General features: G+C 35.5%; 1 protein-coding gene across 7 annotated transcripts in view; it reads left to right on the top strand.

Annotated features, from left to right (window-relative positions):
* The window catches only part of LOC113508672 (protein phosphatase 1 regulatory subunit 12B), a 58,610-nt gene that overhangs the window by 11,677 nt on the left and 19,821 nt on the right, over nt 1-27,112 (top strand). For 2 of the 7 annotated variants that reach the window (XM_026891756.1, XM_026891770.1), the window contains exons 2-13: nt 12,064-12,194; nt 14,937-15,061; nt 15,904-16,049; nt 16,990-17,145; nt 17,584-17,755; nt 18,734-18,892; nt 19,935-20,013; nt 21,756-21,905; nt 22,695-22,805; nt 23,509-23,607; nt 23,957-24,215; nt 25,292-25,420. In XM_026891756.1, the coding sequence (XP_026747557.1) occupies nt 12,064-12,194; nt 14,937-15,061; nt 15,904-16,049; nt 16,990-17,145; nt 17,584-17,755; nt 18,734-18,892; nt 19,935-20,013; nt 21,756-21,905; nt 22,695-22,805; nt 23,509-23,607; nt 23,957-24,215; nt 25,292-25,420 (1,716 nt within the window). The remainder of the gene's footprint in view (nt 1-12,063; nt 12,195-14,936; nt 15,062-15,903; nt 16,050-16,989; nt 17,146-17,583; nt 17,756-18,733; nt 18,893-19,934; nt 20,014-21,755; nt 21,906-22,694; nt 22,806-23,508; nt 23,608-23,956; nt 24,216-25,291; nt 25,421-27,112) is intronic. The other 5 variants (XM_026891763.1, XM_026891784.1, XM_026891777.1 and 2 more) reach the window with 5 other exon arrangements.

Raw genomic sequence — 27,112 nt, forward strand, 5'->3', positions numbered from 1 at the left:
TGCCCGCGACTTAGTCCGCGTGGTTAGAAGATATAAGTTATGATTTATATCTACCCTGTTTTTTCCACATTTTCAATTGTATCTTCGCTCCTATTAGTCGCAGCGTGATGGTTTATAGGCTAAAACCTTCCTCGATGAATGATCACAAAAAGAATTTTTCAATTTGAACTAGTAGTTCCTGAGATTAGCGCGTTCAAACAAACTCTTCAGCTTTATATATTGGTATAGATTATGTAGGCAACATGGGTGTTGTACTTTTCGCGCTTCAGTAATTAGGTTTACTCATGAAAGATCAGTACTTGATGCTCGACTGGCCATACTAGAGACCTTTTAACTCATCTGATAGAATCTTTAAGTACTTAACCGTACTAGTGATCTGATTTGTTTGTGCTTGTGAACATTATGGGCTAGGGTAAATTGGGTCGTTTTGGGTAAAAAAAAACAAGTTCTTATTCTGCCAAAAAAACACATCACAAGTTTGACATTGTTATCTACATTGCAAGAGGCCATTTTGGCTATACATACTTATAACATTTATTATTTTTATTACCAAACGGATTATTTAAGCAACTATTTTTGGGTGAAGCATTGTCATTTGTGATTTCAATATGTTTCACACAGAATTATGTTCAGCTAAATTATGTTCTGTTTTGCCACTTTCATTTCTGTTTCAAGGCCGTTTTTATTTTCAGATCTGAACTCGTTATATTTTTAATGTTTACTTTAAAACAATTTAACAGACGTACTTTCGTATCTCTGAAATATTAACTGTTTTCATAATCTGATTATCTTGGATCACAAACAGCAGTTTTATAGAGTAAAAATTCATTTCGTATTTTACATGTAATCAAAACGATTTGGCATTCCGCGAAAGATACATTGAACGTCATTGAACCCATTTAAACCAAAAACATTTTGTCTTAATGTGTGATGCCTTCAAATAATTATAATTATCAAAACATTTGTAAGTACTCTTCGTGGTCGGGAAAAACATATAGAATAGTTCCCAAAATAAATCGGACATCTACTATTAAAAAAATCTTGCCACGTGTCAAGTTCATTTCTCAAGGACGTTTCTCAATTATCACGACACATCTGTTAAATCGTGTTAATAATTACATATATTAGCATATTTGTACCGTTTCCAAATACCAAGTACATTGGTAGAGAATCGTCAATTTTGTACTTTTATTGCCCCGTTATCTGAAAGTATTATTCTGCTTGTAATAATATTAATCAAAGTGATGTATTGGTATTTACCTATTGCGATTGTTTCTTTGGATTTCGGTTCCAAGCGCAACGCATTTTTTTATTCGCATATGTTTCTTTCAAAGTTTCATCCTCTTCAGCAACCACGATAAAATCTCTCTCTATTAGCTAATGAACCCTATTCTAGTAAGGGTTTGTAAGAGGGGTACAACTTGGAAAAAGTCTGACTGCACTGACATCAGTCAACTCTTCTACTAGTATTTCAAAAAACATGCAAAATATCTTATATTATTTATCGGCGACCCTAATTATAAAGCACAATACCACCAGAAGCTCACATTAACAACTTTTACTGCTGTTATTTTAAATCTTTAACGGCACCGGTATATTGCGTAAGTCGTGTGTTAATGGATGCTTCCGTTTTTTGTAATATGTGCCTCTATCTGAGAATAAACTTGCAAAGGTTCGTATACATTGGCAAATGTGTGCCGAATGAGTAACGAAGCACATTTACACGTATTTTATGTCCCTTATTATTCGCGAATGATATTGCGAGATTTTAAAAGATTATTTTAAATGTCGTATTATCGTGCTTGTTATGATGATTGATATAGTGTGATGAACACGGAGATTGGATTGGCGAATGCCACCTTTTTGGCCTTTTCACTTTAAAGGTCACGTGATCTTTCTCATGGATAACCTCGAAAACTCCAATAAAGCATTGCAACTCTCTTCGTAGATGAAAAACAGTAAGTTTAAAAAATACCGTTTTCCACAATATTGCAGTGGTTGGCGAACTAAGTCTTGATACAAGACACTACTTAAAGCTTAGCTGGGACACTAAGCTGACGGACGGTGGTAGTCTGAAATTACTTTTCTATTGTGAAACTTGTAATCTCTTTCGAATGGACACTATTGTGCAAGATGGGCTGTTTTCTATTTAATTTTCTTTCTGAGGATAGTTTGACGGGATTTCTAACTGGAGCCAACTTTAAATTAAATAATATTCTTAGGCTACTGTAGTTCAGTACCGTTATTGAAAAAAAAATCTTAAATTTTTACTGAATTTTAAATTATTTTCCCTGTAGTTACGACGTTAGTACGAGTTTAAAATACGCGTGCGTTAATATGTCACAAAAAATATGATTCGCAATCTTAAAAATACTGTACCAAAACGTTTGTATGCCCAAATAACCTCAAAAAAGGTAGCAGGACTTAACATCGTATTTGCAAATGAGGTTACCCACTACACGTTGAGCAAAATTCGCAACTGTGTGACATTCAAGATTTATTATTTTGTATCGGTTGCCGGGTTGGCAGTCGTCTGCGCCAGTCAGCCGGTCTATCTGCGTACCGGCTAAATATGACGGCTCAACTATTATAGTTAGCGATATGCACGTATCCGTTTGTTGTACGGAAACTCGGAGCAAATTATGTAACTTTGGCCTCCCATATTGATTTTGGATACGGGTTTTACTGATTCCGCGTACTAGTTATTTTGCGATGGAGCTGATTTTACGTAACTCTAAAGGACGCAAAGCCGATTTATTCTGTTTGTTTAAACTCTGGTTACACGTACTTTTCCTGGTATATTTCACTCGCATCTACTCATAAAAAAATGTTGATGTACACGCGTATTCAAAAACTACAAAAATCGACAGACCAAATTCTGTTATGTACAATTATGTATTCGTATACCTCTATCTTCTTGTTTCTAAGATAGCGGCGTGTAACAATATGCCACATGTTCCCATGCTCCCGTATCTGCCCGTATTGTATGCGCGACTATTCAGGCAGCCTGAGCTTCATGTTTCAGCCTCGGATTATTAGCATTCTGACGCAGAGAACCTGCCTATACGGATTTGCGAGGTTGTTGGCGAAATGAACACCTGACCTATATCTCGGTTCACAGTTTGCAGCATTGTTTGTAACTTTGTAACAATTTACAGTAGCATGGCGGAACATACATATTGAAATAAAGGTTTAGCGTTCACGTTATAACTTTTCAAGCAAAACTGAACTAGATTTCGATTATTTTTCCAGAACATTTTACAAAACAGTTTCTATCGACTAATCGTAAATGTCTTACAGGGCCTAGATTGAAGGAGGAAATGGAGGTCAGCTTACGCTCAGTACCATGCGGCAGTAACGACTATTTGTGAAATAATAAAGTAATTATAAAAATTTACTTGATATGGTTTCTGCCAATTAGCTTTGTTAACTGCTTATTGTTAAATTTCCTTTTGAAGTCATTGCGACATAATAATAAAATAAACAACTATGAACTTTAGGCAAGGTAGCGAAGTTTTTGAATAGAAATTTTTATAACGAAAACAATTCTAGTCGCAAATGTAAACAAGAAGCTTTTCAAAAGCAAAATTTTAATTTGACCTACATTTTTTATTACCACTCTATTTTTATTCGTGAAACAAAAACAATTAAATATAAGTTCGTGTCGTTTCATAAAACAAGGTTTATAATTATTCTGCTCATGACGGTATCAAAGCTGTTAACAGACTAGAGGGGTTGTCACCTGCAGCTACCCTCGCAGATTGGATTTAGATAGCACGTGTCTGTGACATGCGCCATTCCGAGCACATTTCGGAGTATACCGGCTATTGAAATGGAATTCTCATGTTACTGCTAGTTGCTAATTAATGTCATTATGTCATGAACTAGATCCGATACACATATTGAATCAGACACCTTTGCTGACACTGATAGCGATCTCACCTGACACAATATGTGTCTATAATATCTCCCAGCAAGCATTCAGTTCAATATGGGTTTGGGTTAAAAGGTTCTTAAGACCATTCTGTATTCTCTTACCAATTATAAAATCATTGTCATATTTTGTATCCAAATCTTGCACCAAAACAAGAAAATGTTTTTAGACAAATCATGTATGCTACCTACATATGATTACTCGAAGCCAAATTAGGTATTAGTACAGTCAGGTGCAAATTAGTCTTCATGGGCAAAGATTACATTTTGGCAACGGAACATGCCCAAAGTTGTCCTTTTGGATATTCTCGCTGCCAACTTGTCGCGGTACAGATAGAGCGCCAACCATAACAATCACGAATTCGGTTCTACAGTAACAAATGGTTATAATTAATTACATGTTATATTTATTTATAGCATCTTCATATTCATATTCATGCGCTGCGAATGATAATGAGAAATTTTCATAGATTTTAGTCGTCTAATAATATGGATATGTGTCAAGTCTAGATTCAACTAATGTTAATGTTACTATTTCGCTACTTCTGCTTATATATACTTTTATAATTGACGAAATTATGAAATTGTTTTCAATATCTTATCTACATATTTCACCATGTCAAGATTAACATATTCGAATATATGCAACCTTGTTACAAAAATAAAAGCCACGCTAAACGTTTGCGGGGGACGTGTGGAAGCGTCGCGGAAATATTGTATCACATTATACGACATTAACAGTAAATAAAGAAGGATTTATTTACTACTTTTATTTATAAAATTTAACAAATTAATAGTCGGTTACAAAAAATCTTGTATTATTAGACTCACCTTGATCTTGCTTTTCCTAAAAATACTTTTTTTTACATGGTTATTCATATTACGATTTTAAGAGAACATAGCAAGTCAAATAATTAAATACTGGATTGAACGATATAAGAAACCTTTATTAGTAATAATAGTGCATTTTAATAACATGTGTTGAAACAATTTCATCTTTTTAATTTTTAAATTCAATCCTCAACCTTTAGCTGTCGACGCGTCCTCAAAAGATTTTTCTTCTTTAATTTCTATCTCATTCATCATTGATTTCGGCGGTCACTCCGCTGCAGGCTCGGCCTAACCTTGTGCCGCGAATCCAAGTGGTAGTCATATCGTTACCGTAAGGTCGACGTTAAAAAGTTAAACTCATCGTCGTGTACGGCAAAGCATACGGCAAAGTAGTAAGTAAAAAAAAATAATCATTAAAATGTTTTTACGCTTGACATTCTGCTGAATAACTCCGTTTTTTTTCGGCCTCAATGTGCGTAGCGTTTGCGTCGTGCGTTTGTACGTAACAGTTCAAATTACCCCGATATCCAAAATTAATACCTAACAACGTCATCCGTTTTGTTAATTATTTAACTCAATACAATAATAATTATGATAGAGTATACGGTTTATTAATTCGTCTATGTTAATAATAATGAACGTTCTGCATATTTTTTTCACAGCCGATTCCTTGTTTATAAAAGAGTTTTGTTTTGGTAAAATTTATATGACACAGATTAAACGATAGATTTCCGATCGTTTCACAAGTCCTCTATTCTAGCATTTCGAATCAAAATATATAGAAACCGTCGCAAGTGTATTTTTACAAATGTTGTGCGTAAAACAAACGTGCGCTGGCAGATGTCTATCGCTATTTTAATTATTACTTCTTTAATTGTTACTCAAAGTGAGGAGTAGGGAGCTCAATACCCGGCGTAATGTCGTGGACTTGGCAATTACCTTGATGTTTTTAACAGATGAAGGCGTGCAAATGTTCAAGGTCACGCTATGATATAACCTTAAGTGGTACCTACTTCAGATATAAGTTACCAAAATCATTGAGATGTAGTTGTTACTCCATACGTGACTAGATTAATTCAAATAATCCAGGCATAGACTCAATAATTGCTATGCAATTATCATAGCAATTATTGAGCCCAAATATAACATAATACAATCGTTTTAACTTTTTAAGTTTAAGTATTAGTATTGCACCAGTTGCTCAAGCAATCCTACAGAAATACTAGCAATATTAAAGTCACACATCTTTATCTAAAATCGATCGCATAATCGGTACTAGAAGCTGTTGCTATACGTTCCGAGTCCTGCACGCATTCATCTATGTTTACATCATAGGTCCGAGCCGCACTGATCATTTTATCGATTGCTATTATATATTTTTATATTTATGTTCCGTGTGCGTACCGCATCTGGACGGGCGTGTGTGCCTGCCCTATTTATAAAGTGCGGTTAGTTACCTCAGATCAGATATAAACTACAGACATGCCAATGACGAAAACTATGACAGTACGATGTACCGCCGATACCTACCTACGTCGGGTCTCGATAAATTACCCGTGTGCCAATGATCTTGCCGCCTATTGATTCCTGTTTATGAATGACCATACTTCTACTTGTATTTAGTAATTAAATATCATAACTAAATGAATATAGATAAATTATTTGTGGTGGTAGCTATCTAAACCATGTTTTAAAAATACGTAAGTTGTTAAACATTCAACTGTATTTCAAGCACAATATGTAGAGTTCTGTGTAGAGCCTCTAAGATATTCGTGAGGACTTCCATACCATAGTCGGCATGTACTTGTAGACGCATCTGTGAATGGTAATGTTTATCAATCTTTCACACCGTGCCTATGAAGTAGTCGGTGTAGTGTGTCGATTACCTATTGCGTCACTTTTATAATTATTGTCTGCGAAGACATTTGCTGTTCATATAGTTTTAAAATGGTAGAAGTCTGCGTCTGGTCTGGGCCGAAACACAGATTTGGCACTTATTTGTCCTACATTTTTTAGCTCTGAATGTACCTATCGAATGCTCCGCATTTTATTCGATCAGTGTTTCGAATCGTATACATTTGAAATGAATTGACAGAGTAGATCTGTTTAGTAAATCCGAACCGATTTTCCACCCGTCACTTTCAGATTGGGAGATCGACCCATTTTATATAACAATAACATCGCAACCTATTTAAAGTATATATCGTTTCGGAGATCCGACGCAATATAAATCAAGTAGATTAGTTTAAAATATGTTTGAAAGACCGAATATCCGCGGCTGCTTTATTTATTACAATTTGTAAACTATCTGGTATTGCCATCACGCTCAATCGCTTATTATTTTGGCAGAGTCTGATCACGGATGCGTTTTGTCTTTGCTAATACGTCTAACATAACAGTCGGTATTTATAGTGCGATAGTCATCTCGTTAGATAGTCCAGGAAATTGGGTCGATGACTCGTTGCCACCGATCTATGTACTATCCAATTCCTTAGCTTATCTTTTATTGTGCTTGAGTTAGAAAACGCACTACATTTTAAGTTTTTACTTGAACCATGGTGTCCGCGTTTGGGGAAAACACATGGAACGATAAATATGCTGTCGTCCCAATTATTGTAACAAAATTAAATACCAGTAATCTAGATTCGAAGTTATGTGCTGTCATTGACCGACCCTAATATTCAGGGTGTACGACGTACACGACTAACTGACATAGTGCCGGGTTATTTTAGAATTGGCCGACGAAAAAAAACATTTTGAGGTCACGTCAGAAATTCAGATCCAATTATACAGATGTTTTAACGTCATACGTTGCGTAAGCGTCGCGATTTTTTTGTGTGAACTTAAATATTTTTTGCCAATGCTGAATCTGAGTAAAGATTTGGCAAGGGATTGAACTCCTCGGTCTGTAATTAAAGTCTTTACCGTCTGCGTACTGTCAGCAACCCGATACCTAATGATGTTGGTTTATTACTCTTATCTCGAAACAAGAATTTAATCTCGCTTATATGTTGTACGTGAAATCAAACTCTATGAACTACAACAAACGGGCGAGTGTTAACGAAAAAATGTCGACGGATTATTTCTATTTTAATTCATATTTAATGGGTCCCGTCATGCGATGAATCATGCCCATATTTATATACTTAGATTTAAAGCTGACTGAGGACAAGAGACACATTGAGCTGATGTCACTATTATTATACGTTATTTTAGATTACATAACGTTTTGATTTATACTTCAAAGTACTACAGTATTTTTAATTAAATAAAGTGGAACTCCTAATTGTAAAACACTTACATCCTTATTATCTTCCTGGTGTCTTCTTTAGCTCTATAGAAACAGATAAACGATTTGGCTTATAACAATTGTCTAAAATTTCGTCTCTAAACTAAGCCGCCAACGAGGTTGTCCTAAATTGGCAATAAGAACATAATTGGCTCGTATGAAACACTTTTACCGGATTAAACTTTTTAGACTTAATCAATGTGACTCACAGTTTGAAGCTTAGCTGTTATTTTTAACTCACAATGTAAATTATTTTATAACTTAGAACAACAAAATTAGTATGATAAACATATTATACCGTTTGACAGTAGATCCGTTTTATTAAAAATCGACACTTAATTTTATTCGAATATTGTGTTGAATTTTGTACCTACTAAAAGAAAACCTGCTTTATGTGATACAAGTCTATGACCCCAAATACCTATCAGTGGGTTTTAATTTTTCTAATTCTATGCAGATAATAGCGTACACGGACGATACAGTTTTGTTTGGGATCGTTGCTTTAATTTAGCGTAACCTTCTTTAATTTATCGGGAAACTTCAAACCCGAGACGCAATCCTTTTTGAAGTCTGACTTGAGGTTACTGTTTTCTATCAAATTCGACTCTTGTTCATTGGACTGCCCAAACCTGCAACATAGATGTTGTAAAGGGTGGCGAGATTTTTATAAATATTTTACTTCTCCTCAATGTTTTGTACAACAAACAGATTTTAAAATAAAGCAAAACTATATTTAAACTTGAAAGAACTAAGTATTAAATTAATATACTTTGAACATGCCATTTAGAGAACGTGTGTAAATTTAACTTCACGTAAATGTCTTTGAACTATAATTAACTTTGTTTAAAGTATATTATATAGACATAAGACGACTAAAAAGTTTAGGCTCATCATTGATAATACATATAAAATACCTTGAAAAATAACAGTGTATTCAAATATTTTTATAGATCTTAATGCTTAACGTTTCCTTATACACTTTTAATATCATCCTTTTCATTGTAGATTCAATACAAAAGTGTTAATTGAAACAATTACGTAATAAAATGTCATTTGTAGCGCTCGAGTCCACAATACGAGTATCGGTCACATCCGGGGAGCTCAGATAATGAGATGCCCACATCGATATCCTTTGTCAATTCTGTCTCACCCTTGTACCACGATAACTCTCATCGCTCACCCACCAAACTTAACGGACTTGAACTCCTTGACTTTATAAGACTAGCTACCGTTCGCGATCTTTAAGCTCAATTCAATGCATATTGAAAGATGTTACATTAATATTGTTTTAAAATAAGAGGGGTTTGAATTTATAAGTGTTAATAAAAATGAGCGCAAAGTCTGAAGGAAAAAAATGTTGAACATTTTCAAAATCAATTCTCAACGGAAAGTTCAAACAATTATTTGATTCAATAGCCTATTACGTATGCAGGCAGATAACAGGAACGAAAGTGCAGAGCGTTGCGTAGTATAGGGGCTTAGACTAATGTCAAATAATTTATGTGTAACCATGTTCTGCATCGCGACTGCAAACGATGTGTTCGTACCGAAGCGATTTTCATAAATATATGCTGCGCGCTAGCGAAAGTGACCGTTTATAATCTGCTTTAAATGACTTAATTGAAAAGTTTTTACGGTGATTGAATTAGCGATTCGTGTGAACTGTGAATCATTGATGTGATTTACGGATTGGCCTGTTGGGGCCTGTGCGTCTGCGATGCTGGCACATTCGACCTTGATTAGGGAATAAAAAGACGTACTTTGTATCCGCTGTTGGTTATCAAGGCTAATTGTAAGGGTCAATTGGGGGAAATTGCTTGTTGTGTCCTCGTTGCCAATGGTCAAGTGCCATTATTTATTCACAATAACTATATCTTATACAACATATAAACATGCACTGGGACATGCTATACACACAAGTGGACGATCTTAGCTACTATGATCGCTCGCATTTAATTAATTTAATTTTCAATCAATAAAGGCGTTTGTTAAAAATATCGCTTTCCACGTGCTGTGCGCTGCTTTAAGACATTTCATTTTATTACCCCCTGTGAAGAATTCTTGGCATATAAAATATCGAAACTCCTAGCCATTCGCAATGACAACTCCCTTGCGCTAATATATTTCGACGGTTTGCCAAGAGCCGTCATGTTTTACGACTTATTAATGTCACAATTTAAATGATTGTTCTATTTAAATAATGCTTTTGAGATAATGTACGTCACTTTTATGTATTAATATTTAACAAAAATTAAGAGAAAAAAAGATCCGTCTTTTTCCTACATGTGCAACTAACATCCTTCAAAGTTAAAGTGCCATGTTTAACCACTTGTAACGTATTAAACTCTTGCGTACTTTAGATGTTGTAAGTGCTAGCCCTAAGCTGTAATTTCTTCGTCACAAAGCCAGTTGTATGTACCTCGGGCCGGCAGCCGGCACTCCACGCACCGACGCCCACGGCACTGACCCTGCACTGGTTCCGAACTGGTGCACATGCAGCATCACTTACTGCTAACATAACGTGTTATTGTTGCAACTACTTCCACGCATTTACGTAATCATAGACAAGACATTTTATATCTAGATAGTTGGCTTTCTTTTCTTGCTGCTCTGATTCAATAGAAATTGTCTATATAAAATACGAATGTAATTTATTAACGTTTAAGGTCAATGTGAAATAACAATAGGCTTTTCTTACCTATCATTAGGGCACTGGCTTATATTACTTAATCATGGAATGTGACGACCTATGTTATGATTATTTACAAGAGCTTTACGCACTCTGAGTGCTTGGCACAAATTGTAAATTGAGCAGTTAGGCTTTATAAGTCTTGTTTTATGTATGTGCTGCACGCGAATGTTGCCCCGTGATTTGCCTTTTTCTAGTCTATTATATTACTATTTTATATGCCTCGCACATTACAGCCGCCATAGACGGAAAATAACTTGCTCTGATTTATGCTTTTGCGAATTTCATCTATTTAATGTACTTAAATGATTTCATGCGTTACTAATACACTTTTTATGGAGATAACACGTGTTGCCGATAAACTTATTATCATTTCAAATGTTTGTAATTTATTTACTAAAAATATTGGTTATTTATTTATAAGGACGCCAGCGTAGCGCCTTATAATCAGTAACACATGTTATTTATCCCGCGTAATTTTCTGTTTAAATTGTTCTAAAATCCGAATAAAAGCGAATCCGAATATATTTCCCAGATTATTTAGTAACTTGATTCATGTATGGCTAGCGAATATAACACAGATAATGACGAAATTATATCATTAAAAGTTCATCAAAACGTAATGAATGCCGCGATCATGAAACGTGAACTGGTTCCGTATCGGTTATGATTACAATTACTACAAACGAAATGCATTCATGCAACTGTTACCTGTTTAAAATTCATGCAAATGATTTCAACTGTATTGTGCTCTGCGTATCATTGTTTATTCATCGAGTAAATAACTTCCTGTTTTATATTATTATTTTTTATTGAATCTTTATATACCTGCAAGGCTTTTATTTTGTTGCGAGGTTTTCTTGGCGAATGAAATTTTGAAAAAATATGATAAATTTAGTTTTCATTTTTTAGAATAACTGTACTGATAAATTTTGGCTCATAACCTAAGACCTTCTCTCGATAAGTTTGAACATTTTAATACTTTAAACAGTCGTATATACATCAGCAAGAGAAGGGTAATCAATAAACTGTGGGGTGTGCGAAATCATGCGTTACGATCACTATTTGCCTAATTATCTCGTTGGCTAATATTGTTGGCCAATTGTACCAATTATAACAAAATACTATAATAGTTTTTCAAGCTCGTTAGAGGACGATTAGCTGCATCTAAAATAAAAATGGCAGTCGAGTTTTGTAAGCTATTATTTCTCAGTATAAAACGACTTAATTCATATATAACTTCCCTTTTCCCCGTTAATAGTCTGGTAAGACAGCAAATAACAGAACTTTCTTTCCTGAACGTCGAATGTGTTTTTTCCAGGCATGCATAGACGACAACCTGGATATGGTGGAGTTCCTCGTGACCCACGGCGCTGATGTGAACCGTGGAGACAACGAGGGCTGGACTCCTCTGCACGCTACCGCTTCATGCGGCTTTCTCAGCATAGCTAGGTAAACAACACTAATGTAGCATGTAGTATACAACCTCTTTTTTGTGTTTGATCAAAAAACGGATAAAAATTCAGGCAAAATATATTTTATGATGTAGCCTTTTACGTTCACCCCAATTCTAACGGCAAGCTTGTAGCTTTTTCATGATAATAACGAACACATGATTCGGTTTTTGTCATATACAAAAAATAAGGTTGTATACCTGAGTTAAAACAAAATTCCAAAAGCGCCGGTCTAAAAGCCTTCAGAACTTATTCTGTGCCCGTGCTCTCGCAAACATTATCTCTTACTTACTTCACTGTTAAGATGGCAAGCGCGCGCTTTTTATTCATACCATGCATTTCATTACATCAGATTAAAATTCATTAAAAAAAAATACAAACAAAATACTATCCTTTCATTAGGTTTTACTCCGAGTAGTTTGGGTAAGCCCCTATAAAATATAGTGACTGAAAATGCCGATCAATAATTTACGTATTTGTGTTATAATATGATGAATAACAACATTGACGCAGCGTGCGCGAACGATAGGCGTCTGTAAACAAAGGTTGAGTCACATGACCCAATAGGTACAGGATTTTCTGTGACACTACTCATTGTATTTAGCTTAGAATGATAACATTGATGTTCATTGTGTCTCGACTTATTCATTTATTATGGTTTATTGGTTTCGCCATAGAAGTGTTTAGTCATATGACGTAGAAAGTAATATGACATTAATACTATAGATAGTAGATGTGGAAGCTTCAATAATCTCTACTTCTGCCTGCCATACTTTTTCCAGAGTTCCACTGTGTAAATAGACAATTGACTTGCCTTCACGTTTAATTCTCAATCTAACGCCTCGAGAGTCATTGTCAAAGTCAAGGGTTGTGCAGAGTCCGTGACGGTATTTTCCATTCCAATAATATAAAATGAAGCGGAATAAAATGCACATCAGTTGTCAATTAACCTTAATAAATTGTGATCAATTGACGGTATTGTACGGCTTTTCTGGACATGTCAAATGTTCTACTATATTGAGTGGAAAAGCGTGTTTAGAATGCTAAAAGTGACCCAAATATGGGTCTAGCTTCCCCTCTTTGATTAAACCTGTCTATTATAATAAGGTAAAGCGGTCATTCGGAAATAGTGTTAGAGATGAAAATGGAACGAGAATAGATGTCTGAGTTTCTGACTATTTTGCAGCCTTGTCTGCTAACTGTCAAGTTAGCCCACTTCTATGACGCGATGTTCTCCCCCGTTTTCCTCAAGCACTGTATTCAAAACTTGCCTGTTCAACAATAGCTTTTCAGATATTATTTTCATACAAGACCTCTTGTCAAAATTTTTCCAAATACTCTTTCTTTTGAAAAACGTTTTTTAATGTTATTGTTTTGATATGGATTCCTGCTTCGACACTCCTTCAAAGCGACACAATTATGCTGTAACCGTAACAGAAAACTTTTGAAACTTTTCCTCACAATTGACAAAGAAGTAATTGTTTTTACTTTGATACAGTGAAATTTTATTTCTTAACCCTGTGAACAATGTAAAGCATCAAGTAATAAAAGTACCAGTAATTTTGTAAACGTTTTGATTCTCACTCTCTGATGACGTAGAAACATCAGAGATTTCTAACGTAATTAATACTTCATTCATGTAATTATGACAATACATGATACAGGAAAATATATTTAAGATAATTTCCGTATAGCAACGTCACGGGTTTATTGTTAAATGAAACTACGTCATCAAACACTCGCAGAGAAAGATTCTGTTGCTAGTACCTTAATTATTATTTATGAAAGGCTCATTGCTAGAAGAAAAATAAATTGCTTTTTCTTACAGTACATACTTACATAATCCGAAATTAATAATATATGAATTATTCAGAGACTTTGACAGCTCTTAATTAAGCTTAATTTATTTATGTGTGTGTCTTTATATAAACACGTATTAAATAGATGCCAGATTTAACAACGGTATGTTTGATTTGGTGATCTTTCTTGTTGTATTGGCAAACATTTTTTTTTTAACTTAGATTTAAACATAAATGCTCACTAAGGTGGTTTACCTTTTTAAGAACCTAGATAAAGGGAGTATAGAGCCTAATAAAAAATAAGGACAAGGTTCAACTTTACCGAGTGACATTTGTGAATTATTCTATTCTAATCGGTATTTTAAAAACTTCATTTCGCTCGTTCGGAACCAACATACTCTATTGGTCCTGATTCTGATCTGTCTTTATTCTCGACGATATGCCAAGATGTTATTATTTCATTTCATATTGGAAGCGATACTGAGTGTAACCTTGTGTGACAGTTAGACTTAATATATCCGGCCCAGATAGAAAACAGTTAAATATATGATAATGAAATTGTTGACAAATATTTGCAATTTATATAAAATTAGCTTTTACCCGCGACTTCGTCCGCGTGATTATCAAATAATATATTTTCTCATAATAAATCGTAATCTTTGTGTTAATCCAGGGTGTCAGCTAACTCCATACCAAATTTCACTAAAATCAGTTCAGCCGTTTTGACGTGAAGAAGTAACAAACATACACACTCACAAAGTTTCGCCTTAATAATATTTGTGGGACAAAATTTCAAATGAATATGGCGGTTTTCATCATTATTCATATTTTTTGTAATTCACAACGGATTACAAATGTTTCGATCATTTACATGCCCAAAAATAGGCGAAACGATACTTTTGAAGAGAAACAAGATTTAATAAAACCTCTCTGTTTTCCAGATACCTCTTGGAGAACGGTGCGGACGTGGCTGCCGTCAACTACGATGGCGAGGTCCCAGTCGACATCTCCGAGAGCGATGCCATGGCTGACCTGCTACAGAAGATTATCGACGAGAAAGGTAAAGGTATAAATCGATCGAAGGTATATATTATGTTGCTCGTACCTCTGTTTGAATCCGGATTTAAAGTATATCTAACAACTAGTAAACCTCTTTGGAATTTAAGTTGATTTTATCGTTGCTAACTCTTTAAATTGCTCGACACTTCTTGCAAGGACAAGCTATCCTTGTCCGGTGTAGCATTTCAAGGCTCACACGCTTTGTAAAGCCGTGAGCCACCACAAATGTTTATCTATTTCGTTTAACTATGGTTTTCTGAAAGTCGGACCTATGACATTTGCATGTAATGTGGTATTCATTAAAAGTTTGCATTAATTAAAAGTTTGAATATTGTAAAGCGAGATTCATGTGGCCACTACCAGGTAGGAATTAATTAGCCTAACTAACTGATACCGTAATACAGTTTTCATAACAAACTTTACAAAAGCTTTTAAAGCTCAGCTTGCCCATCAAAGTAGGTCAGAGAGTTATAGGAACGTGCACTAACGATGTTAACAAAGCTTCTACCTATATTTCTGCATTTTCCGTGCTACGGTGAGCCCTAATGAAGTTTATTGCACATCCGCTGTAAGCCTTTATTTACAACCCTTTAACGTGCACAGTTTAAGTTTGCTACGCAGTAAAATAGTGTTAGTATAACATGCTCCTAGATAAGGGAAACTAAGTAGTAGTTATGATGTGCGTGTGTGCTTATTATATAAAAGTTTATTCCTTGTTTAATTACACAAAAAGGCCCTATATTATTTTCTATCTAAGGGCGACATTTTGCGGTGATCCATCCTTGCTTACAATCACTAGTGTGTCAAACTTTTTCTACTTCTTCATATGTATCCTATTGTCCCTTCCAGGTGTTGACTGCGAGAAGTCTCGCAATGCCGAAGTGGACACGCTGCTGAGCGACGCCCGTAACTGGGCGGCAAACGGCTACGTCGAAGTCAGGGACCTGAACGGAGGCACCCCGCTTCACGTTGCCGCAGCTAAGGGATACATTGATGTTAGTATTCTCTTTTGATCAACGAACGCATTACGGACGAAAAAAGGTTGTTTTTGAAAGATTTCATGGGGACAGAGGTGGGCACAAATATCTTGCTGAGAATTTGTTCTATAAGGACATGGATCTATAACACAAACCTGCTCTATTGGAAATCAGACATGTACAGACTATCATCATCAGCCAATCGAAGTCCACTGCTGGACATAGGCCTCTCCAAGTGCACGCCACTGAGATCGATTTTCGGCTTCTCTGTACAGACTAGAGTGATCTTAATTCGTTTTTGATCAACCATTTGCTCGCGGCTTAAAACGCGTCACGAGTTGGAAGATTGTGGCCCAGAATGGAGGTATTTTAGGACGGCAATTGTAAAGTTTCTTCCTATTAGAGAAGATACGAGTCAGTTCCAATAAAACGCCTGTTTATGAAATATGAATGACATAAATAACGACAATACACTATTGAAAAAAAAAACAATAGGCAACTAGTCTTACTATAGGATATTGTACTACGTAATAAGATGAGGTGCAAAGGTTGGATAGGCCGTTAGGTGAAGACATCCAATGTAGGTTGAGAAAAAATTTGGGTCAAAACTTAGTCACAGAAGTTAGAACTTACAGAAGAGAGAGTAGATAGGGATAAGTCAAAAAGTCTAATATATTAACTTTTCTTATACGGCAATAGGATTTGCCCCGTGGAGAACAATTATTCTGGATTTTTATTAAACAGAAATTTTAAATAAATATAATGGAAATTAACAAGATTTTTTTGCTTTAAGAAGAGGAACAATACTTAAGGTATACTTAAATTATTCTTTGCGATCTCATTGTCAATATATCTTAGTCCGTTCTGGCGTCTCGCTCTACTTTAACATTCAGTAGCCTTACGGGATATTATTTCTTTTTCCGGTACAGTCTTGTCTTATAATGAATCTTACTTCCAGGTTGCTAAGATCCTCCTTGAGGATTGCAACGCTGATCCCGATGCATTCGATTATGAGGGCTGGACGCCGCTCCACGCGGCCGCGCTCTGGGGACAGAAGGAAGCCTTCGCGCTCCTACTCAAGTATGGAGCAGATCCTCTCATCAAGAACTACTCAGTAAGTAAAATTTCGTTGTAGGATTAGTAAAGTACTAGTCCAGCAACCAAAGTTTGAAGGTGATGTTACCTGACAAAGCAGATTGAGGGTTTAGTCGGTGACGAAGACGCTGTGTATCTAGAAATCATGTTTGGTTTAACCTTTCACTCCGATTGGCATACTGATTTAAGGCCTAAATGTTAATGTTACACAATTTCGGCGCGACCAGCCATTTCGTTGCGAGTCCCTACCAACAAAATAAGTACCATAAAACGTTACTCGCCTGTTGTGTCCGTTTAGGTTGCGTAACCAATGTTGACACTGAAAATAAATGTAATTCAAACCAATTAGGTACTCCTTTTCTAGTCTTCATACTTAAATAACCACTTTTTAAAGCTATTTGAGGATAAAGTAAAATATTTTTAATAAGTAACATGATTTCATATACCTTATTTCCAGGGCCAGACCTGCATGGACCTAGTCGACCCCGGCATGTCCGCATGGCTCGCGGACGCGCTCAACATGCAGCGCCGCATGAACAACAACAACAACAAACGCAAACGCACGCCGCCGCAGCACGAAGCCAAGGGCGACATCGAGATCACGCCGCAATCCGACAAAGTTGTCAATGGTAGGAACAATTACTTATATTTAATTGTATATTTATAATCAAACAATCAATGTACGTTTTGCAGTCTCAGATAAAAAGGTGTGGAGTACCGAAAGGATGGTATAGTTTTTGGGATGGAGAGAAATGTGCTATGAAATTATTGCCACCTCTCTATAACTTAATGAGTTAGGCTTTCGATTTTATGGCGGTCCTTCTGTATCGAGTTCACAGAAACGTGAAATTTAAATGAGCAAAGGTTTCATTTGTTTAAAACTATTTCATCAACACTCACGTTGTTGTCAGTTATATGGGACACACAACAACGTTTCTATTACTAGAGAACTTCGCCAATTTCAACCTTTTGCTCGTTCGAATTACATAATCAACTCATAACTGTAAATAATTAAACCATGATGCACCATAATGAGTTTCTGGTAATCGATGTGTAAGGTTATTAGTGACCTGACGAGTCCATTAAGCAGCGTGATTAATACCGGCCTAACCCCGTCGATACCGACCGCGTCTGTAAATAAATCTAATTGTCACGAGTTTTAACATATTTAGGACATATGTATGGTGACGTCACAGCTCAACTGTTAATATGGAGACGTGTTAGTACTAATTTATTTTTGTGATGAATTCGGAGGTTAGAAAACCTAAATTGTTAAAACTCTGCAACACCCATATATATATTTATCTATTCTAGTTGCTAACACAGTGTTGTGTGCTAGTTGTCACTCGTCCATTAGACCGGCCGAGGTTGCATATAACTTCATATTACCTTATGGTTTGAACAACATGCCAAATTGTATTCAGTAATAAATTAAAACGATCAAACATCGCCTCAATTGAAATGGAATTCTAAGATTTCTTTGTTAACATTACGCCTGAAAAAAACGAAAAAGGCGTTTTAATTAAAGAATTCCTATATAACATTAATTTTGATATCCATAATGTTTTTCAAACCGATCACTCACTCATCGCTCATTACGACGGCAGACAAGCAGCTCGCTATCCCGGAGATCATAAAGACGGAGGGCAAGCCGCCGCGGGGCCGGCCGCCGTCGCCGGACTCCACCGAGACCGAGTCCTCGCCCGAAGAGGCTCCCTCTTGGCGCCGATCCGCCTCCTTCCGTAATAGGCAGCAAGATACGCCTAGTGAGTACATTAGTACCTACATTACTCTTGTTCTTAGTGACAACGTTTTTATTTTGGATCAGTGCTACATCTTATAGAAATATAATTGCAACTGGAAAGCGTGGAACGTTGACCTTTCAAACGTTACCACAACTGCAAGAATATTATTTTAAGATCTACGCCCTCAGCCCGTCCAGACTCTCGACAATTTGCTAAAGCGGTGACACTGATCGAATCACTCATATGTATTTAAATGACAAGTCTGCTTAGTAACACATTGTCATTTCTATACGTTTGAGTACTTCGGTCAGTACTTACGTTTATCTCTCGTCTGAGCTCTGTTCGTGGCCAAGTAGGATAGTCGCTGGCTTTTTGTAGATCGCGTAGTGTAATAGACACCACATTTTGTGAGTCAGGTTATGTCCTCTCCAATAGACAGGAATTGTATACGTCAATAGGATGGAAGCATTTGTTTTAAAAGTGACAGTATTAGAGGAGGGTGTATATTAATTAATTTAAAGTTCGAATAAGAATCAGTCTCGCTATTTGTCACTATGCGCTAGCACTGTTTATGCTGAGTTTATAATGTAAAGCACCGCGGTATTATCTTATTTTATGATTCTCTCTTCTCTCTTTTCTTGTGAGTAAAACTCTGAATTTTCCGGGATCACCTCATGTATTACGTTTACTAGTTACAGTAAATGTAAAAATTCAAACATGAATCGATTCACTTTATATCAGATATGTTAACCCTAACATCTGTACATATAAAAGTTCATTCATTACTCAAAATCGTTAACAATTTCACAACCTAAACATTGATGTAAATTTCAATATGAAACCAAAATCATCATCATTACTTAGGTCCCTTATTAGCAATACAATATTGAACTAGTTTTATAATTGCTTGGAGACAAGTTACGTTTTAAAAATGAAACTGACAAATCGAAGTCACTTGTCAAAGAAGGATATTGCTTATAGTTTTTATTCTATGATTTAAACTTTATCCAGGTTGTCTGCTTGCTTTTATTTAAATCTAATGATATTGTTGTTTATTTTTCAGGAGATAATAACAAGGCAGCCAACAACGTAGTCGATGACACCATACTCAGGAGGACACATAGCTTTGAGAACGACAAGAGGTACCAAACACACTACACAATTTACTACACAACCAACAATAGTTTAATAGTGCACAATGTTCTGTTATCAATTTTTAGCTCTCCTAGAAGTAGTATTCTGAACCTGTAAATATTGTTCTATATTCTAGAAAGAAATTGTAAGTATTTACAACTATCAATATCTTAATTTTAGGTAGTTCTTTTTTCATTGATTTTAGATTTTGTATAAGTAAGTTAAAATCTTTTAGATCAAATCTTTTCTCTTTCATTCGTTTAGATGCATTCAGAGAAGTCTAGAAGTTGTCTGTGAATGTTATTTATTGCTCGTCTTATGCTTTCTTGTGAAACTGACGAATAAATAATCAAAACAGTAAAAAAGAACGTAAAACTATTGATAGGATGCCAGAAATGGCAAGTAGCCAGACTTTATTTTTATTGAACGTCTAGAGAAAACGAATAGTTGTGCAATATGAAACTATTACTGTAAATATTAAATTAATATCATGTCTTTAAAATTTAGCATGGTAACTAAAATATCTTTTAAAAACATTCTAAACAAAAATTGATTTGAATATAGTCGTATATTTATTAGGATCTATAGATTAACTATCGTGCTAGTCTTAATTTTTTTTAACTAGCAATATATCATAATATAATAGTATTTTGGTTAGTCACGAAACGCGTAGGAGAGTTCAATGACCTAATCGATCTTGGATAATTATTAGCGTGAGAAAATGTGAACTGCAGTCTAAAGCTAATCTTAAATGATATGAATTATTTGTTGAATCTAAAAGCATGTCAATCATCGGTCTCATAATAGAAAAAACCGTTCAGCGACTTCACAAAATAATAATAATTATATGCAATTGAGATAACTAACCTCTTTAAAGCCTAATTAGAGGAAAATTATCACTATTACCAGCAGCATATTATGTTCTTACACGAATTTTGGACAGGTCCTTAAGAGATTTATTGCGTTTTGAGTGTAGGAATATCTAAATGTGACATATGATATTTGTATTAAAGGGTTTATAGTGATTTGCTTGATATATAGGTTGGGGGTATTGGTTTTAAGCTTATCAAGAAATATATTGTGATGTCTTCATATGTAATGTGATGTTCTGTTTAATGTAATTGTCCTGATCCAAACCCAAACCACTTTTCTTACTCATTTAATTGAGAGTTTTATCATTCAGTCATTGTAGAAATGTAGTTAGATATTTGTCATGAAGTGAGCAGAATGTAGGTAATCTTCCGATACATTTTAATATCGCCTCTTTAATATGCCAGCTCTATCAAATAAATATAATACATAAAGTAATAATGTGCTAACTAAAGTTAACTGCGATATAAAAACATATTTAAACAACTGATGAAACTCTTTTTAGCTTCCTTGTAAGATATTTCAAATCGAAAATGTATAGCGAAATGTGTACTTTATAAGCTTTTATTTGATGAATTTTTATATGCGTATGATATGTAAAGGATTCGTTATACAATTTCGTTAACAAAACATTCTCAGTGATCGCTTGGCATCGCCCAGCCAAGTGAACTCTATAACATTTAACATTGCATTAGCTGTATAGGGAGGCATGGAACTTGACTACTTGTGCAGGACTCAAATCTCGTTGATACATATTTTCTATCACGCTATTGGTCAATCACCTGTCATTAAACCCATGCTATTGGTCGATTCTGAAGCAACTAGTCAAGTTGCCTGCGTCGCTCTATACGTACATGTCGCATGCTTGTGTGCATTGTAGCTTCTACCAGCGGTATCGTGACGTGACGGCACGCATAAAGGCGTCGTCCTGTCCCTCAATACCGCCACCGCAGCCCGCAGGCGAGAAGAAAAATACTCAAGAACACACTAACAATGCGACAGAGAGTACTAACGACGATGTACAAACAAGGTGCTCGTTTGAACTAAGTTTTAGATTGTTGTGGTTCGTTTACACAGTCCAGTCCAGTGCTTTTGTCATGACTGCTCTTATTATCCGTAAGCAGAAACAAATATGTTTTCTAATGCCTACTTGAATTTGGTATAGAACACTCCTCAGAAACGTGGACTTGAACTAACTACAATGATCCCGTTCATGATAACATGACTTTTTAATATTTCATCAATAATCACTTATTGTTACGCAACGTACGCTTACTATTCAATGTCTATACGTGTATGTCTATGTCGCTTTCAATATTGTGTGTATATTTGTATGTATGTTTATTACTATATTTTTATATTATTTACACATTACAAGCATAAATTGGCGATGTTTTGAATTGGCTGCTAAATATTATATACGGATATATTCTTATAATTGGTAATTAATTTCTACCAAATTTAAAGCCGGATTCATAGTTGGTACCTTTTACCTAATGTTACCTAATGCTAAAATACATTTACTAAATTAATAAAAGCTTTCATAAATACTTAATGAATTAAGACTAGATTCGGCGAATGGTACTCACGCACGTGGATTCGGCTTTAAAAATATAGTACATCTGTCTCAAAAACGGAGTACAAGAAACGAAGAAGCAATTTATTTCTTTTAATATCTAATAAACTGATAAAACTATTTTCTTATAATTTCCCAAAATTGAATCACAAAAATACACTTTACAATATTTTTTCATATCACTAGTTTCAGTAGTTAGTTAAATGTCCTAGATGTTATTGTTAGTGTTACGTGTTCAAACAGAATAAACCCAACGGATAGACGAGAGCGAGACGTGAACACTTGGAGCGGGCCGACGACAACCACGCCCAACGCGAGTCCGACAAACACGACGACTACGACAACCGTCAGAAGGTATTGTGTGCTTGTGAATGCTGTAGACACAGAAAAGTTTGTTACACCAATTTGAGTCTTAATGCTTTAAGTTACGGTTCAATTTTGCTACTGTTCTCAACTTGTTAGAATAGTTTTCAAGACAATTTGATCCTAAACTTCCAAGATTTAAGGTATATTGAGTAGCCGTATGAATTGTTTTGATAAATATTCTGTTGCATGCTCTGTTAACAGAATTAATTGTCAAGACAATTTTGATCTAGCCTCAGTGACTTAAAGTTGAATTTTGCAATCATTTAAGCCATTGCTATTGAATTGGTAAACAAACTTCTCTGTAGATTTTTTTCAGTCTCTATTTTAGCTGTTAGTTTATGCAGGGTGCCGATAAGGTATGCTCTTGCTTGCAATCTTCTAACAGGTAAACACAGACTCGTAGTACATAGACCTTGTACACACAAATAGAAAGTAATGTTAAGTATTATGTGGTACTTATAAAACGTTTGTTAAAATATTGCAGGTGGTTAAGTCGGCATGTTGTATAAATATATTGTTTAAGTAGAAAATATAAGAGCCTTGTAGCAGAAGTACGTGCAATGTCCAAAAAACAGTCACGAGCACCGTACTTTAAAATTTATTAGATTGAGAAGCTCGCTATACATTGCAGTTTTGCTACATGAGGCAGAAAACATTAATACAGTTTACGAGTAATGTATTATGTGAACAGTTCGTCGGAGAGCGTAGAGTCGAACACTAGCAATTCGTCACCGAGCTCGACCACGCCCACCAAATTGTCTCCAGGGAACATATTCAAGAACTTCTTCAAGTAATAGTCATAAACAATCAAATGCTTGGTCACGGGAATTGTAATCATGACAGTACTATACAAAATAACTAGAAATATTAAAATTAAAATATTGGTTTATATTATTAAATAAAAAGAAAATAAAACAGTTCCCGTTGTCAAGCAAATGATTTTATCTGTGTGTTGATTATTATTTGCGCTTCGTCTGTTTTGTGCTCGGACGATTTTTTATTTGCGTTTGATGTGATAATCAAAACCAAGTCAGATAGACGATGCATGTCTAACATCTGTGATTGCCGATTTGTTTCATGCTTGGTTTGTACTCATATGACAACAAACGAACATATTGTAACTGTGTTTGTGTTCGCAGGTCGTTCGTTCCTCCCGTCCGAGACGAGGAAAGCGAAACTCAAAGGAAAGCGCACGCGAAACGCGTTCGTGAGACGCGACGATCAACTCAAGGTGTTACGTTGGACGAGATCAAGTCAGCTGAGCAGTTGGTGAAGAAGAAGGCTGGTAATGGCACGACCGAGAGTCCCTCACCCGGGGCCCAGAAGAAGGAGGAGGCGCCAGCGGCCGCCGCGCCCCCGACCGCTGCAACGGCCTTGCCACAAGACAATGGAGCGACGGTATGTGGACACTGTAACTAGTCGATATTCACAATATGCTGTCAGACAAGGTTTTACGAATAACGTTGAATTGTAGCCCTATACTATGAGCAATTAAAATAGTTCTATCGATAATGCGGGAGCAGGATGCCTGATCTATTACTTGTAGCGGCGTCTCGCTTCCACAACGGCAATATTCCTGTTGTAATGGCTCATAGTACGTCGGCGGGTTATTTGTAAAGCCAATGACGTCAGCAAACGTATAGTATTCGGTAGTAGAGGGACAAAAGGTAGTAGAAATTTAATAAAATTAATTTTGTTTCGAAAATACTTACAATAGTGACTAATTGGTTACGGGGTTCAGTGCAATTAACTATTGAATAGGTTTAACATTTGACTGGGGTATGAAACTTTTGGATATCTTAAGAAAAAAAAATATTTCACAAAACACCTATTTCATTTAGGCAATAGCAGGTCCATATTTTATTTTCTTTTCTTATATTTTGCAGTAGCCCTTTAGTATTGTACATACGTTGAGTTTGTATTTTTGTGTGAATTTTACACCAAAACTCATGGATCCAGTCGACAACTTTGTGTGAATACAGCCATTATCACAATGTCTCTAATTATCATGTCATTAAATATTACACGAAATAATCGATTCAGTAGATGTTAATTTTTATTTTATTTAGTTTTAGAGCGCATCATATCTCTAGTTGTGAACGTAAAAATCGTTTTGAATCAGATTAATATACAACGAGGTGGTTTTGTACCTTAAATATTGGCTGTAGATTCTGAATAGTTATGGTGCAAATTAGTTTATGAGATTAGAAGATTGATGATTAGTTGTAAGATTAGTAAATTTCGGAATAACCCAAGTTCATAAAATTGGAAAATGTAAATGCAGTAATAAAAAACCAAATTACTCAAATTCTAAAATCTAAATGAGATATACCTACATATTAGTGTATGATCAAGAAAAAATATAGTTTGAAAAAAGCTTGTCAATGAAAAGAGGTAAAGTTATAGTGTAGGTGAAACTGATAAAATTAGAAGATTAAGACGCCTAGTGAACCAGTCGTTGTTACCCGGTATAGGCGCGCCCGAGCGGTGAGGCGGCGGTGTCGTTAGCGCTGGCGTCCGTGACCGCGACGGCCACCGCCACCATCGCCGCCAACAGCGAGCGCCGCCCCTCGTGGCGGCTAAGACTCGACCCCACTAATAAGGTGGCTATACTTGTACAAACAACCAGATCGTCGATCTAGAAGCTTCTCGAAACATCCTTTTACAACGCTTGCAACAGTATTGATCGTTTTCTGTTTTATGATTACACTTACCAAGTTTTCGTACTTTGATATTCGATATAATGTCTTATTTCGGTCATGATAAAAGTTATTTATTGAAGACAGCAAAACACCCTTTTTATCAGTCTTACTTGAAACATCCATACTACCAGTACATAATGTTCATAGAAATTCAATATTCACATGGATTTTTGATCACGTCTCTATATGATACTTGTTTAAATATGCTTCAATAAACATATCCTACACTTCATTCAACTTACATTTAGTTTCACTGCGGCATTTTAGCTGTAACAGATACATCATATTTTTTCTGATAGCCCTCTTCCAATTACACCGTATTCGACGTGAATGGCCGTGTAAATAATTCTATTAACATTATAAATAGTTACAATTTCAAAATTAAATACTTACACACACTAGTATTCTGACATTAGTGGTAACAAATGAAATAGTTTCATTTATATTTTAGATCGACGATCTTGTTTTACTCAGACGCTAAACGGGACGCGCATGGTGTGAATAAATTCTTTTTCGCTAATCGGTTTTCAAATTCTGATTTTGGGACATTCCTTATATATCCTACTGTGTATGGCTTCATACGGTAAACTAAAAGTTTTGCCTTTATGGTGAAGCTTGTAGTTCCGTCATTTACGAGGGTAAAGCCTTTAATACAACAGTAATACAAAAATTAGTTTTAAAATTTGATATGTAAATTGATAACCCTCTGACCGCCACGCTCGTACCTTGAATTGCCACCTAGACGAATGTATACAAAGAAAAAAAGCTGCCTTAATAGTGTAATATAATACTTCTCGTATAGTGTAAGCCATGCTGATCTGTATGCACATGTTCGGGTTACAAGATAAAGCACATTCGCTTTTTCGGTGGTCCGTTAGTCATTTCTGCACATGCCTTACCAATGCGTCATGGGCGTCATTCAAATATATGCGACCGTGGTGGTGATATATAAACGTTATTATGAATGTATGTAGTCAGACTAGTCGTTTCAAACTTATTTTTCTCCCAACATCAGAATTCATATTGTCAGCATTTTCGTCCACTACTTTTTCGCACCATCCTAGGCATGTCAACTGTGAAGCTTCTTTGTACGGATTACTTGATACTCAGATCAATCTTGTTTTGCACGTTACCTGGGCAACAGAAATGCTTATGAAGTTATGTCAAATATACAAAGCTGTGACGTCACGTTTCTCTACTTCATAAAACCATTTTACTGTGTATCATGTTATCTGCTACAGTTATGTTCTGTTCTATGTAGCATCACATCTATGTTTGCATGTATTTGTATATTGTGACTCGCTATTTCTTTCAGAACTTTTTTTTAATTCATTGGATCAAAATTTCTACCTCCAGCTCACAATGAACAGTTTTCATTTATCATTCTGAAACAGTTAGGTTGTGTAGGTGTTTAAAATCTTTTGTGCGAAGTGCATGCTTAATGCTAAACGCTTTTTGGGTAAACCTGCTAAAACTGGTAACAATTTTTTTTTGTTATAAATACTTAAAATTTGTATCTGGGATATGGAATACTATTTTTGATCTACGTAAGGGTCATGAAATGCTCGCAAATTTTCACACATCGATATTTCT

Source organism: Trichoplusia ni, chromosome 1, assembly GCF_003590095.1.
Source record: "Trichoplusia ni isolate ovarian cell line Hi5 chromosome 1, tn1, whole genome shotgun sequence".
NCBI lineage: Eukaryota > Metazoa > Arthropoda > Insecta > Lepidoptera > Noctuidae > Trichoplusia > Trichoplusia ni.